At 36.5% G+C, this 12,646-nt stretch overlaps 1 protein-coding gene across 1 annotated transcript in view; it reads left to right on the forward strand.

Moving 5' to 3' along the window:
- Positions 1 to 12,646, forward strand: part of TDRD12 (tudor domain containing 12) — a 37,310-nt gene that overhangs the window by 19,626 nt on the left and 5,038 nt on the right. Inside the window, exons 17-25 of the mRNA XM_014942227.1 lie at positions 931 to 1,059; positions 2,902 to 3,019; positions 3,868 to 4,001; positions 4,101 to 4,321; positions 4,959 to 5,058; positions 7,013 to 7,200; positions 7,506 to 7,716; positions 8,251 to 8,343; positions 10,856 to 11,025. Coding sequence (XP_014797713.1) covers positions 931 to 1,059; positions 2,902 to 3,019; positions 3,868 to 4,001; positions 4,101 to 4,321; positions 4,959 to 5,058; positions 7,013 to 7,200; positions 7,506 to 7,716; positions 8,251 to 8,343; positions 10,856 to 11,025 — 1,364 coding nt within the window. The remainder of the gene's footprint in view (positions 1 to 930; positions 1,060 to 2,901; positions 3,020 to 3,867; positions 4,002 to 4,100; positions 4,322 to 4,958; positions 5,059 to 7,012; positions 7,201 to 7,505; positions 7,717 to 8,250; positions 8,344 to 10,855; positions 11,026 to 12,646) is intronic.

The following is a 12,646-nucleotide window of genomic DNA, read 5'->3' on the forward strand; positions in this document are numbered from 1 at the left end:
AGTGGGTAGTGCTGCGATCCTAACTCAGACTGTGCGGGTGCACTTCCCGTGTATGAACTGAGGTGACTTAGACCTGTGCAAGTTAATAGCTGAATGAGCTGAAGGTCTTTTATTGTGTATTGTAGGACTGAGACAAACATACTCCCTCAAGTGTTTCATTGTTAGCGCAAATGAATCTGAATTTGCAGTATTTGCAAATGGTATAGTTTGTGACCAGAATTTTGTCATAGTGTTTTTGCAATTGTTAATGGCAGAACTACAAGGTAAGTTATCCCAAGACAAGAGATAGTAAAATACTTGGGTTAGTGCTGTGTGCCACACAATACTGACTTAGTTTGACCTAAAATTTGCAGACAGTTATTACACGTTCTTAGGTGTCTTCTCATTTACTTTCCTGTCAATGTGGTGTAGCCCTGACGAAAATAACACAAAAATGTTGTACGATCTGAATTCTTCTGTGTCTCAAACTGTAATAGTTTGGGATTGAGAATGTTGGGACACTTCTAAGACTAGACATTCTGAACATGACACAAAACAAAAACCACCGCTTCTTGTGAGAAGTCCTATTTCTGTCCTGCTGCACAATTAATAAGAGTATTTCAGGTGGTGCGGTATGCTTTTGTGATTGTGAAGCTTTTTTAATGGTACTTGAAAATGCCAAACTTAAATGAATGAAAAATCTTAACATGAGATTTGGATTATGTGTTAGATTTAAAGTATGCTTCTAGAAGCCATCCTACATGCGTACCTTCTGTGAGAGTTGTATTTTCTGTATGTTTAACAGAACACCTGCCACTTACTGGAGCTACCATTTGCTGGATTCTCTTTGGTATTACATAGCAATTCTTAGTCCTTATTAAAAAGAATTGTATAGTAAAATGTGCACAGATCATGAAAATTATCAGCTCTCTATTTTTTCTCTACTTCTAGGTTGTGCAACCTTGCACAAACAGTGACAGAATTGGTATGTTACTCAAAATACTGGATTTTACTGACAATAATCTTCAGAAGGTACTGGTATTCACTAATTCAGTAAATGAAGCAGAAATGGTTCATAAGGTAAAGTATTTAAATTTACATAGGTAAGAACTTTCTTTTAGTTGTTAAGGTATGATAAACTAAAATACCTTGGCTTAGAGATAATAAAGGAGTGTGAATTTTTAAGTTAATTATTTCTGCTAAAAATAACTCCAACCTGCTTCTTTGCCAACTAGAAGAAAGCTGAACTGACAGGAACACCTGGCATAGAATGCGTTCATTACTAAATTCTTAATTATGTTTTGTCAGGTTGGAACTTTGAGTTGAATCAAACTGACTTTTTTCCCATAAATGTTCTGTCTGTTCTTTTAATTTTATTTTTTTTATTGTATCAACAAGTTGTATGGGGGAGAGAACTTAACCCACTGTGTTAAAAAGTTCTGTTCTGTTGCTTTCTATTCTGGAGCAGTTGAACTTGTAGAAGGCTGTTTCTCTGATTTGAAACGTTTTTCTGTCATCCTTTGAATGTCTACCTGAAGTTAGTTAAGCTTCAAGTCATAGGGCATGGGGGAAAGATGACACGCTTAATATGTATTTTCTTAAAAACTAGCATAAAACTTCTTAAAAATTGCCTGCAATAGGGGATGCTCCAGGTTTACACATTTTTCTGTGGGTTTGTATACTCAACATTTCAGAGGTGGAGACTTAGAAGGAGTTTTCCTACAATACCTTTTTCTTCAGATATTATAGCAATGAATATATATATCTGTATAACAAAATAGCAATAGAAAAATCTCTTCTGTACTGTCATTCACTCTTGTCTGGTCCTCCAACAGTGCAAAGTAAGAGGAGTGCAATCTGATTTGACTGGGAAACAATTCTGTCAAGCTTGGATAGGGTGATGCGGATGATGGGAATGATATTGCTAAAGGAGGCAAGCTATGAGGATATGGGAATTAAAACCTTTGGTGATAGCCAAAGGATGTGTGCTGGATTGTTCAGATGTCATAAGAGATATGTCAGTCCTGAAACATGGGAATGTATTGCCTTCAAAAAGCTGGAATAGGTCTTGTGATAAATATTTAAGGAGTTGTCTTATGTAAATGTTAGAATATCTGGAATGTTTAGTCTTTCACAGTTGTTAATGGAAACAGATCTGGTTTTGTCTTGATGCTTTCTAACACGTTTTCCTTGAATATTTGAGGGTTAATTTCTTAAGCATATCAAAGCCAACCCACTTTAAAAAAATGTTGGTGCTAAAGAAATATTGAAAATGTTGATAGTAACCGTTATGTACACCAGCTTCAACTATCTTCAAAAATATTTTACATGTTAACTTAGTTCATTAGACATGACAGTTTACCAAATAACCAAGGCTTTTGTAGTAATTAATTTGTGAACCTTGAACTTGACAAATATATAAAGCCTTTTGAGAATACTGCATTGATGTAAGTTAAGTATGGGTAGATCTGGTACTTGCACAAGAAAGAGTTAATCCCATAACTAGCATTAATAGGTAGAAGAAAAAAAGTAAGCCACTAAAGGGTTTTTAACACTTTCTCTGAGAGACTGAAAGGTCAGCCTGCATGTTGTTGGATGATAGAATCCATTTGGAACAGAGACCACCTCAATAGTGGAAAAAGCTTCAAATGGAATTTGTACTTTTTAAAATGTCTGTTTAATGTATTAACCCATAGGAACCTGAGCCTTATTTAGTTTTCTTTTTATACAGAAAATTAATAAACTTAATCTCTGTAATCTCAATTATTTTTATTTTCATATAACAATCTAAATTTCATTAACTCTTTCCCTTGTCTCTCTTCCCAGTAGCTAAGGTATGTTAGATACTAATAAGATAGACTGTTTATTATAGCAGTGATTGCTGTGTTGGGAGAACGTAAAAGTTTTTCCTTTGTCATCCAGGCACTGAAGAGCAACTCCATATTTTCCTTGAAAATACATGAAGAGAGTGAGTTTGATTTCAAGTATATCTTAAATCAGTGGACAAAAAAATACAGTTCTGGCACTCGTGTTGTGTTAGGTGAGTATTCTCTTTTTGTCTGGTTGTGATTATGTCTTCATGGTGACTCGCGTTCTACGCAAAATACTTACACTAGGTTATCTCATCGCTTCCACAGGGTCAGTTCCCTGTGAATTCTTTCTAGTTATCCCTTCACTTATTAGTACTACAGCTAGTCTCTTTTCTTTTGTGGCGGTGGTTGTGGTTCCTGGGTTTCAGGGTTCACTGCTGCGAGGGAAAATCTTACTTAGGGGAAACAAAGGAGGATTTTTTTGATGCATTAGTTAAAAGAACTACTAATACTTTCAAAGAATTTCCCTGTGTTTCATAATTGTCTACTACTACAGAGGATATTTTCAGTTGAAATAATTTAGGTAATCTGAAGATTTATTGTAGTAATTTCCCGTATGTTCTATTAGAATCTTACTTTTCCAGTTGTTTGCAGTAGCAGAGACTCTTAGCCAGTTTCAAACTCAATTTTTTCCATTTTATACATGAAAAGCAAGAAGATTGACTTAATTACATCTGCTTGTACGTTCATACAAAAGTGTTAGCATTCCTGCATTACTTCAAATGTTTTCTGTATTGTGAAGTACTTGGCTGTGGGCAATTCTTTTTTATTCTGTGATACTGATGTGAGATACAGAATGATGCTAGATTATTACAGACTAACATGAAATGCTGTCTGCCATATGCCTATGAAATTTATTGACTGAAGAAATACAATGCTTTATGTAAGTGTATTGGGAAGACCTTTTTATTAAGTCAATAGATGGGGAGAAGGAAACAGCCATTGCTAATGTGGTGTAATATTTCACATGCTTGAATATTACAGTTACCTTATATGTGTGTGTAAAACATGTGCTTAGTTTTAACAGATGACTGCATGCAGTCTTTGGGAATTACAGATGCAACTTGCGTGATACATTACAGTCTTCCCGCTCCAAGAATCTTTGGTCAACGTCTACGCAGCATGTCTGACAACTTCTCTAATGTGATAGAGGTTTGAGTAAATCTTTAATACTACATTTGATTATTAAGTGGTAGATACATAAAAGCTATTAAAAAGGAGACTTTATTTATTTATTTATTTATTTATTAGGATTCTTCTGTAGATCAGGAATATGCAAGGGCAAGATCAGTCATTCTGCTAACAGAAAACAGTGCATGTCATGCACCTGGGATCCTGTGCTATTTGCAGCATGGAGGAGCTGAAATTCCACCAGAACTGCATGATTTTACTGCCAAGGTGCTAGAAGCTGAAGAAGATAAGAAATTTTCAAGGCCACTGTGTGCCTGTCTTAAAGCATTTGGATTTTGCAAGTAAGGAAATACCAAGTTTTCTTGACACCCATACTGACACAGGAATGCATTGTGTGCCCTGAATGATAACTGCTTTTATTTCCTCAATGAGTTTTCATGTTGGGTACTTCTATTCAAACCATCTTTTTCTCATGAGAGTTTTTTTTTTTGTTTCTGTTTACTGTTGCATCTGTTTCGCACTTCTTAGGTACCTTTATGAAAACAAAAATATTCACTTTTTTATGGAGACCAATCATACATAATCTGACATAATAGCATGATTAGTTATAACTCCTGCCTAGATGTACTTGAGGGAACTTTAAGCCATTGTTTTCATTAGTATTCTAATCATAGTTGCCAAGGCTTGTGCTTTACTCTATGCCCTGTCCTCTCCTGTCCCTCCAGAGCAGGTAAGTAGATGGTGATTTCTCTGAGCTGTGTGTAACTGGATCATAAGTAGTTCCTGAAGAGGTTTCCACCAAGAGGTTTTTGGCTGTTTCTGTCTAATCCCCGGGGTCATTTGTGCTATTTGAGACAAACAATATTGAGGGCTGATGGTGTTTTAGTGTTTGAAGCTGTTCTAAGTCACATCAAAATAGTTTACATCTGAAAACAAAGGGCTTTTTTCTAAAACCATTGTGTTTTTTTTAATACGTAGGAATAGAACAGCGTGTCCAGATCGTCATCAAATAAATTTACAAATAGATGTGCCTCAGAATATACCAGATAAAGTTACACAAACACCTGCCTGTGTGACAGTAAGTTATTATATTCCTTGGTTTTGGGTACCAAGAAAGCAGATCTTAAATAGCTACTTACACATTACTTAATTTTTCATATTAAGTCAATATTTCTGTGGTATGTATACTCTATCTTTTGAGTATTTGTTATTTTTTAGCTTTTTTCATCTATCCCTTGCATAAATAAGCGTGCCAGTTGATTCTGGGTTTACCCCAGATTTTCTGCTGTATTGAAGATTCTTGTTTTATGGGAAGAGGGCTTCTGTTCTGTCTATTCATTCCCTCTATAAATTGAGACCCTGTACCAAAACTAGCAGGTTAACAAACACTCCTGTAAACATCAATTATATTAACTGTAGAGGAAACACAGCTTAATCTTTTGGAGTGAATAGAAGTTGAAGTGGAAGGTGATGCATGTTTTGTTGGAAGTGATGATTTTTTTTCTTAGCAGACTTGTTCGTGCAAACTTGTTGAAAAATCAGCATATTCTGGCCTTGTCATTTCAAACGAGTATTTGCAGTATCCACAGAAAATAGGATACAGCTCCTCCCGTATCTTCTAGATGGAACATTTATTTCCTACTAAGATGTCAACGCTTCTTGAAAACCGTTTTGATACAGAGTGCTGTTCCGATTGGACTTTTTTAATAGTTTCATAGGGATGAAACCTTTATTGTTATTGGGCTGACTTTGCTATGATGGTTTTTCACATCCCAGTAACAGTTCGTATTTCCACCTCCCTTCACCTGGTTTTTCAGTCCCTTCTATATTGGAATGTCTTCCCATACAACAATATTGTACAGTCTCTCTTGTCTCCCTGTTGGATAATGATTGGTGAGGGCAAGTGTGTAGACACTGATGCTGCTTTTCAAAGTTAGCACTTGGGTCTAAGAAGTGTCGGATGCCTTCCATTTGGATGAGCTGCTTCCACTTTCTTCCTGTCCTGTTTCTTGCAGAATTCATGCAATTCTAGTCATGCAATTAATGGGTGTTACGCATTCCTAAAAGTCAGAGATTGTGAGAACAGAAAATAAGAGCTGGATGGATTCCTTTGTGTCACTACATTTCTGCCTAATAAATAAGCTTTTGCTGGTAGGAATGAGTTCAAAGCCTTCGACAACTTACATGTATCTGGTTTTAGTGCCTGACACTAGGACAGATTTCGTGATGCTCCTACTGGAAACTTGCACTTACCTGCGGCGCACTCAAGACAGCGGTTGTGCCTCTTCCATTTCCTCATCTGCTTCTGCTGACTGCAGAGCCTAGTGCCTGTCTTACAAATCAGTTATCACTTTGATCACTTCCTTTTTTGTTTGGAACCCAGTATAATGTTTCCTTCCTTTAAGAATCTCAAGTTGTATTTTTAGGACTTATATTAAGTGGAAATTACCTTTCTGGTCCTCTTACTATCCTGTCTGGCCTCGTGTGCCTGGCTGTATCTCAGGCAGCATTCCTTCGGGTGGAATGCACACAGCGTTTTGTGTTGGTGTTGATAGTAGTATATTCATAGTTTTTTTTCTCTTAAGTAATTAGAGTGCAAAAAGAGTGAAGGTCTCGTGCTTCCCCAATGAGTTTAGAACACACTGCAGGTTTGGAGAATTAAGCTTAGAATTCAGTTGGAGAATTCAAGCTTAGAATTAAGCTTGAAAGGTGTGGAATGCCTCAGTAGATAGCAGCTTGGCAGGTAATACTGTAGTTCACTGGTGTGCATTTAAGTGGAATACCACCAACTGAGACCTAACTGTTCTTGCTCTATAAATTTCTGTCCGTTGTTTACTGGACTACGGACAGTCAGTGTTACTCATAATTTTATGAATAATATAATAATAATAACTCATAATCTTCTGAAATGTGTGCATGCAGCAGCATCACTGTCACCTCTTTGGGCTTGTAAAGGGGTAGGTAATCTTGAATATGAAAACTCATATTTTGTTAATTTAAGAAATCATCCAGCCCTCCTTTTATGCTTTCAGATACTACCTCTCCACATTGTAAGTGCAACAAACTACTTTGGTCGAATAGTAGATAAGCAAAAGGACCAATATACAACTCTTGCTGAAGAAATTAATGAGTATTTTAAGAAACCTAGTAATAAAACTTCTGTTAAAAGCGTGGAGAAGTTAGCGGTTTATGGATTATGTGAGAAAACACTTTTCCACAGGTAAAAATGTTGGCTTTTTAAAAATTGATGTGCACTTTTTATACAAAGCAATTTAAAACTTTCCCTGTTTAGTTAGAAAAGTCAACCCACACCCGAAGCCAGCAATAAATCACTGTTATTCAAATCATGCTTTAAAAAGCTATTACATGCTCTTTAGTGAAAAAACAGAATGACTACTCACGTGTGCATACACAGTTAGATATTTTGCTATGAAAATAATTTTTTTAAACGAGAGTAGAATAAAAACCGTTTTACAATTGAATGTCTGAATAATAAGTCTATGTTTCTTCTCTTATTATATGAAGGGTTCAGGTGGTAGAGATTTCCCCCAAAGAAGAAGAAAACTTGTTTTTCATGGTCAAAATTAAATATATAGATGAAGGCAGAACAAGTCAAGTTCAGAGCTATCAGCTACTTCACTTACCTGCAAGGTTTCAGTGTCTGCCGCCTCAGGCTGTGGAATTTGTAGTTTGTAGAGTGAAACCCATTGATAATGAAATTGAATGGAACCCAAAGGTAATATTTATCAGGTTTTTCATTATATTTTCTGTATGTTCTTTAATTTGTGTGTTGTTTTTCTGCAAGACAACAGTTACAAACTGCGAACTTGGTTTTCATTGCCTATTAGTATTATCAATAAATACCTGCTATTGGGGCAGATTGTCAGAAGTCGGCTTTCTTGTTTATTTTCCTACAAATCAACAAAGTAAAACTCATGGTATTCTCTTCTCTGTTATTTAAATGGCTTCTTCCAGAGCAAGTTATTTCTGCTTTTGAATCTGTGGGGAGTAATAGGGGAAGGGTAGCCTCTGTAAATTGACCTATGTTTGAAATACTCTTTCCATAAAGAAAGCTCCTTCCTTAAAGGCTAATAATACCTTCTTTAACCTACAGTGAAGTCGGAGTATTTCACTAGTATACTCAAAACTGGTTTTATTTATTGATTATCCTTTTCATTGTTAAGCTCAGAGGACTGTTTCGTTATAACTAAAATAATTGTAGAGTATGTCGGCATGCATCTCAAGTACAGTGAAAATTTCTTTTTGCTAGGTAACTCATTATATTAAACACAAAATTAAAGGAAAACTACATGAAGCAAAAATAGTACATACCTTGGGAAATACAGCTTGGGTTGACCCAATGGTAGGTATAGAACTCTAGCTTTACAAAATATTTGTATCTATACCACTTTATAACAAGAGCAGCCATTCTTCTTTCTCCTTCTGTCCGTTCCAACTTTAATTTTATTCTATGTGGTATTCACGTAATGCTGTTGGTTAATTTACTGTGATGGGGTCTGAGCACTGGAACATGTGCCTAGAGGTCGTAGAGTCTCCATCCTTGGAGATACTCGGAAACAATCAGGGCATGGTCCTGGGTGGCTGACCTTGCTTGAACAAGAGTGTTGGACGTGACCTCCAGAGGTCCCTTCCAACCTCAACCATTCTGTGATAAATATGTGTATGCTTGTATATAGATGGAATACATGACTGAGTAAAATTTGACCTTTAAATCTGCAGAGCTGAATATGCACCAGTAGTTGCGCACCAAATTAATTGAAAGTGTCATCCAGACTATTCCACAAAGTTAGTAACAAAAGTATGTCTTGGAAGTACTAGTTTTTGGGGTTTTGTCTTATAAAATCAATTCTGTAGTTTGTCACACATTCCTCTGAAAGAATGAAACTTTGGTCCTCCAAGATTATGTGCTGATATCTAACATCTCTTAAACTAGACTTTAATTTATTCTGTTTATATTTCTAAATCTTCACTGTCTTTTATAGTTCTTCCACAAGTATAGAGTTAGTTTTAGTCTAAATTTTTCTTCAAATTAAATGCCTTTACGCTTTTTTTCCTTAGTTTTCTTAATCAGAATAGGCCAAATGGGTGTTCGTGTTCATGATAGAGTAGTTTGGGTTGGAAGGGACCTTAAAGATCATGTTGTTCCAACCCCCCTGCCATGGGCAGGGACCTTGGCCTGGACCAAGTATTCCTGTTGGTAGTGCTGACTGGAAGTTGATAGCCAGGGGAAAACTGGAGAGTACCTGTAACAATCTGTTGTTGTTTAGACAATTATTCTATCACCCAATCACCCCTCCCTACCTGGAAAGGGGAATCAGGGAACACAAAGAAACACAAGGGTTGAAATATAAATAGATTTAATGGACTAAGGCTAAATAATTAACAATAATACTAAAGAACTAGTATTAATCCCAATACTGATATAAGATGTACAAGGATTATACTCGGCCCATTATATCAGTAGGAAGCTGTGCACTCCCAGCAGTAGACAGCAAATGTCAGACACTGTGAGCACAATGGCTTCAGGAGGAAGGGAAGGCCTCAGGGGACTGGCGCCAGGGCAAGGAGTTGTCTGGACCACTGCCATCAAGAGAGAGAGAGCTATGTGGCAAACTTTTCTAATTTATATTGAATGTGACGTTCATGGTAGGAAATAATCCTGTTGGCCAGCCTGGGTCAAATGCCCAGGCCTTGCTCCTCCTTGTCCCTGCACCTGGCAAGGCTCAAAAACACTAACCTTGAATCCCGAAGAGCCTGGCTGGCTATAAAGTAAGTATTTTCACAAATTCAGACACTAGAGTCTTCTAAAAGTGCAATTTTCCCCAGCATTAGAAGAAAAGTCAGTCCTGTGTCTCTCAACCTGGGATACTCATCCATGCAGTGATGTTTCCTCTGAGTATTTTCCTATTTTCACAAAGCTTTACAGGTAGGAGATTGCCTTAGGCCTGTGTTTTACTTGAAAGGAGATTTTTTGAAAGGCAGGAATCTATTCTGACAGTTACATCAAAGGACAAAAAATAAGATGGCTTTTAAGCCTTTGCCAATGGCATGAATAAGCTAGTTTGATCTTCATTATATCTGTTAAGAGATAACTACATTTTACAAGCAAGGAGTTTCGTAAAGAATTTTGATCAAAGGTAGCTCATGAGGGGGTTGATTTTGTGGGGTGGTGGGGTTTTTTGGTTTGGTTTTGTTTTGTTTTGTTTTCTCCATGGTCTGGACCAGTTCATCAGAAGGGCCTCCCTCTATTTCAGGATCATGGTGTGCCTCATGTGGCTGCTTGGTCTTGTCAAAGAGTACAATAAGTTATTCCTGTACTTTGGAATGTATGATGCTATGTTCTCCATAGCATGATACATTTCAGTTGGCTGAAAAATAAAGTGGAAAGGGAAAATGATCTGGAAGTAATTCTCTTCAGTAGCTTGTGTTCCTAAATGGCATATCTCAACCCTTCTCTGACTTCCATGCTTTTGTTTTTGTTTCTTACTGTGTCCCCCTCTCCCAGCAGTTTTACAAAGTTATTTGGGTCTAGGAGTTATTTTAACTATGTGGTGTGTATTTGTCTGTAATTTGTATAATTAGGGCTAGGATTGTTTACTTTGTTGTCATCTTGGTTCTGTTAGGTGGGACTAGCTACTAATTACCTGAGCCATTGCCACAATGAAAAACACGGTGATATTTTGAAAACAATTAAAGACATGGGTATATTCCTGTCTGAAAACCAGACAAAACAAATGGCTTACAGGTATAAATGAATGGGGGTATGTGTAAAATTTTACTTAAAGAACAGCTTAAAGCTGGAGAAGAACTATTTATGAGCTGTGTTTTCCATTTAGTATGTTTTGTAATTCAAGGTCCGGGTTACCAGGCTTTCAGATTTGAAGGTGTCAGTCAATGAATACAATGTTCGATCTGAGATTTTGTCTACGGGTCTGGGAACTGACAATCCAGAACATATAACACAACTTCAGAAGTTGTACGGACACATGAAACTACTAGATCATGCAAAGAACTTGGAGCCTTTGTAAGTATTTACAAATTCTTTTCAGCATATACTTTGCTAAGAAAAGGAATCTAGTATTTAATTTTAACTGGATGTTTTCATGTTTAATATTACGGAATGTGGTTTTCAAACACAGAGATATGTTTGTGATATATCTGCTTTCCTTTAACTATTCTTTAGCCACATAACCATCATGGAATGAAAAATATCAACTCCAGAAAATGTTAAGTTCATATCTGATGCAGACAGTCAAGTTTATATAAAAATATGGAATCTGAATTGAAATTGTTATCTTTCATTATGATCAGTGGCTTTTTTTGAATTCTTACCAGTCAGTACATAGTACCAGTGAGTACAGGAGAGCATATTGTTGGTGTTTGTACAACTGCAGAGTTCAAGCTGGAAAACTTAGTTTTCTTTAAATGCATGGCCTAAATCATAGAATGGTTTGGGTTGGAAGGAACCTTGAAGTTCATCTGGTTCCAGCCCCCTACCCTGGGCAGGGACACCTCCCACCTGACCAGGTTGCTCAAAACCCCATCCAGCCTGGCCTTGAATCCCTCCAGGGATGGGGCAGCCACAGTATCTCTGGGAAACCTAGGCCAGGGTCTCACCATCTCACAGCAAAGAATTTCTTCCTGATAGCTAATATAAATCTACATCTAATCTAATTTAAACCTAATCCTTTCAATGAGTATGGGTACGTGATGTTTTTTACAGTACCAGCACTGTATGGTTTGTGGGTTTTTCCTTGCTTTGTAAATTTCTAGAAGTGAGTAAATACTACATGTGGTGGAATGGTACATCTTGCTGTGGTCTGTCCTGGATCCTAGGACCCTTGATTTAAAATTATTATGAGCAAGAAAGACACCTGTAGCTTTTTGTGTTCTGGGTTCTGTGTGGCATCTTGTTCAAGAGTTTCTTTAGGCACTTATTTTTGAGTTTGGAGAGCCATTATTGAAAATATAATTTAAATGCTTTTGTCTTAGCAACCAAGTTTTTTTTAATATTTAGAAGGAAGAGAGAAATCTTAAAGATTTTCTTTCAGAGAGTAAACACAGCTTCATAAACAAAAAAGATCCCTGGAATATCATGATGGGCACTGTATGTGCTGGCTCAGGGTTGGGCAAGTTAATTAAGGTGGCTGTTTCTGTGACTTAGCCAGTCATCAGGATGAGGAAGCCTAAACCCCTCCATAGTCCATTTCTATCTTAGATTGAGATTCCTAACAGGAACTTAACATTCTTGTCCTGGAAATAAAGTGGTTTGCATCTTCATCTCCAAGATGATGTGGTCTATGGGTATAAGTTCTAAAAAAAAAAAAAAAAAAAAAAGTTTCTGAAAAGTTTCTGAAAAAAATACTGTAGGTTGAATTTGCTATGCTGTATTTTACCTAGCCTCAATTCTGATTTGGAATTAATCAGAAAAACTATATGCATTTTTTTAAAATATGGAAATGGTTAACGATATCTCTCATTTAAGGTTGAAATTACTTTCATCTTACCTTAATTAGTCTGGAGGCAAATTAGTAAGTTGTGTTAGTTCTGAAGAAAGGTGACTGAACAGGTATTTAATACTGAATCTTCAATGTGGATTACTTATAAAAGTTAGTATTTATTTATGTGACTAAAACATTAGGTGA

The sequence above is a fragment of the Calidris pugnax genome, unplaced genomic scaffold (assembly GCF_001431845.1).
Source record: "Calidris pugnax isolate Ruff unplaced genomic scaffold, ASM143184v1 scaffold28, whole genome shotgun sequence".
Classification (NCBI taxonomy): Eukaryota; Metazoa; Chordata; class Aves; order Charadriiformes; family Scolopacidae; genus Calidris; species Calidris pugnax.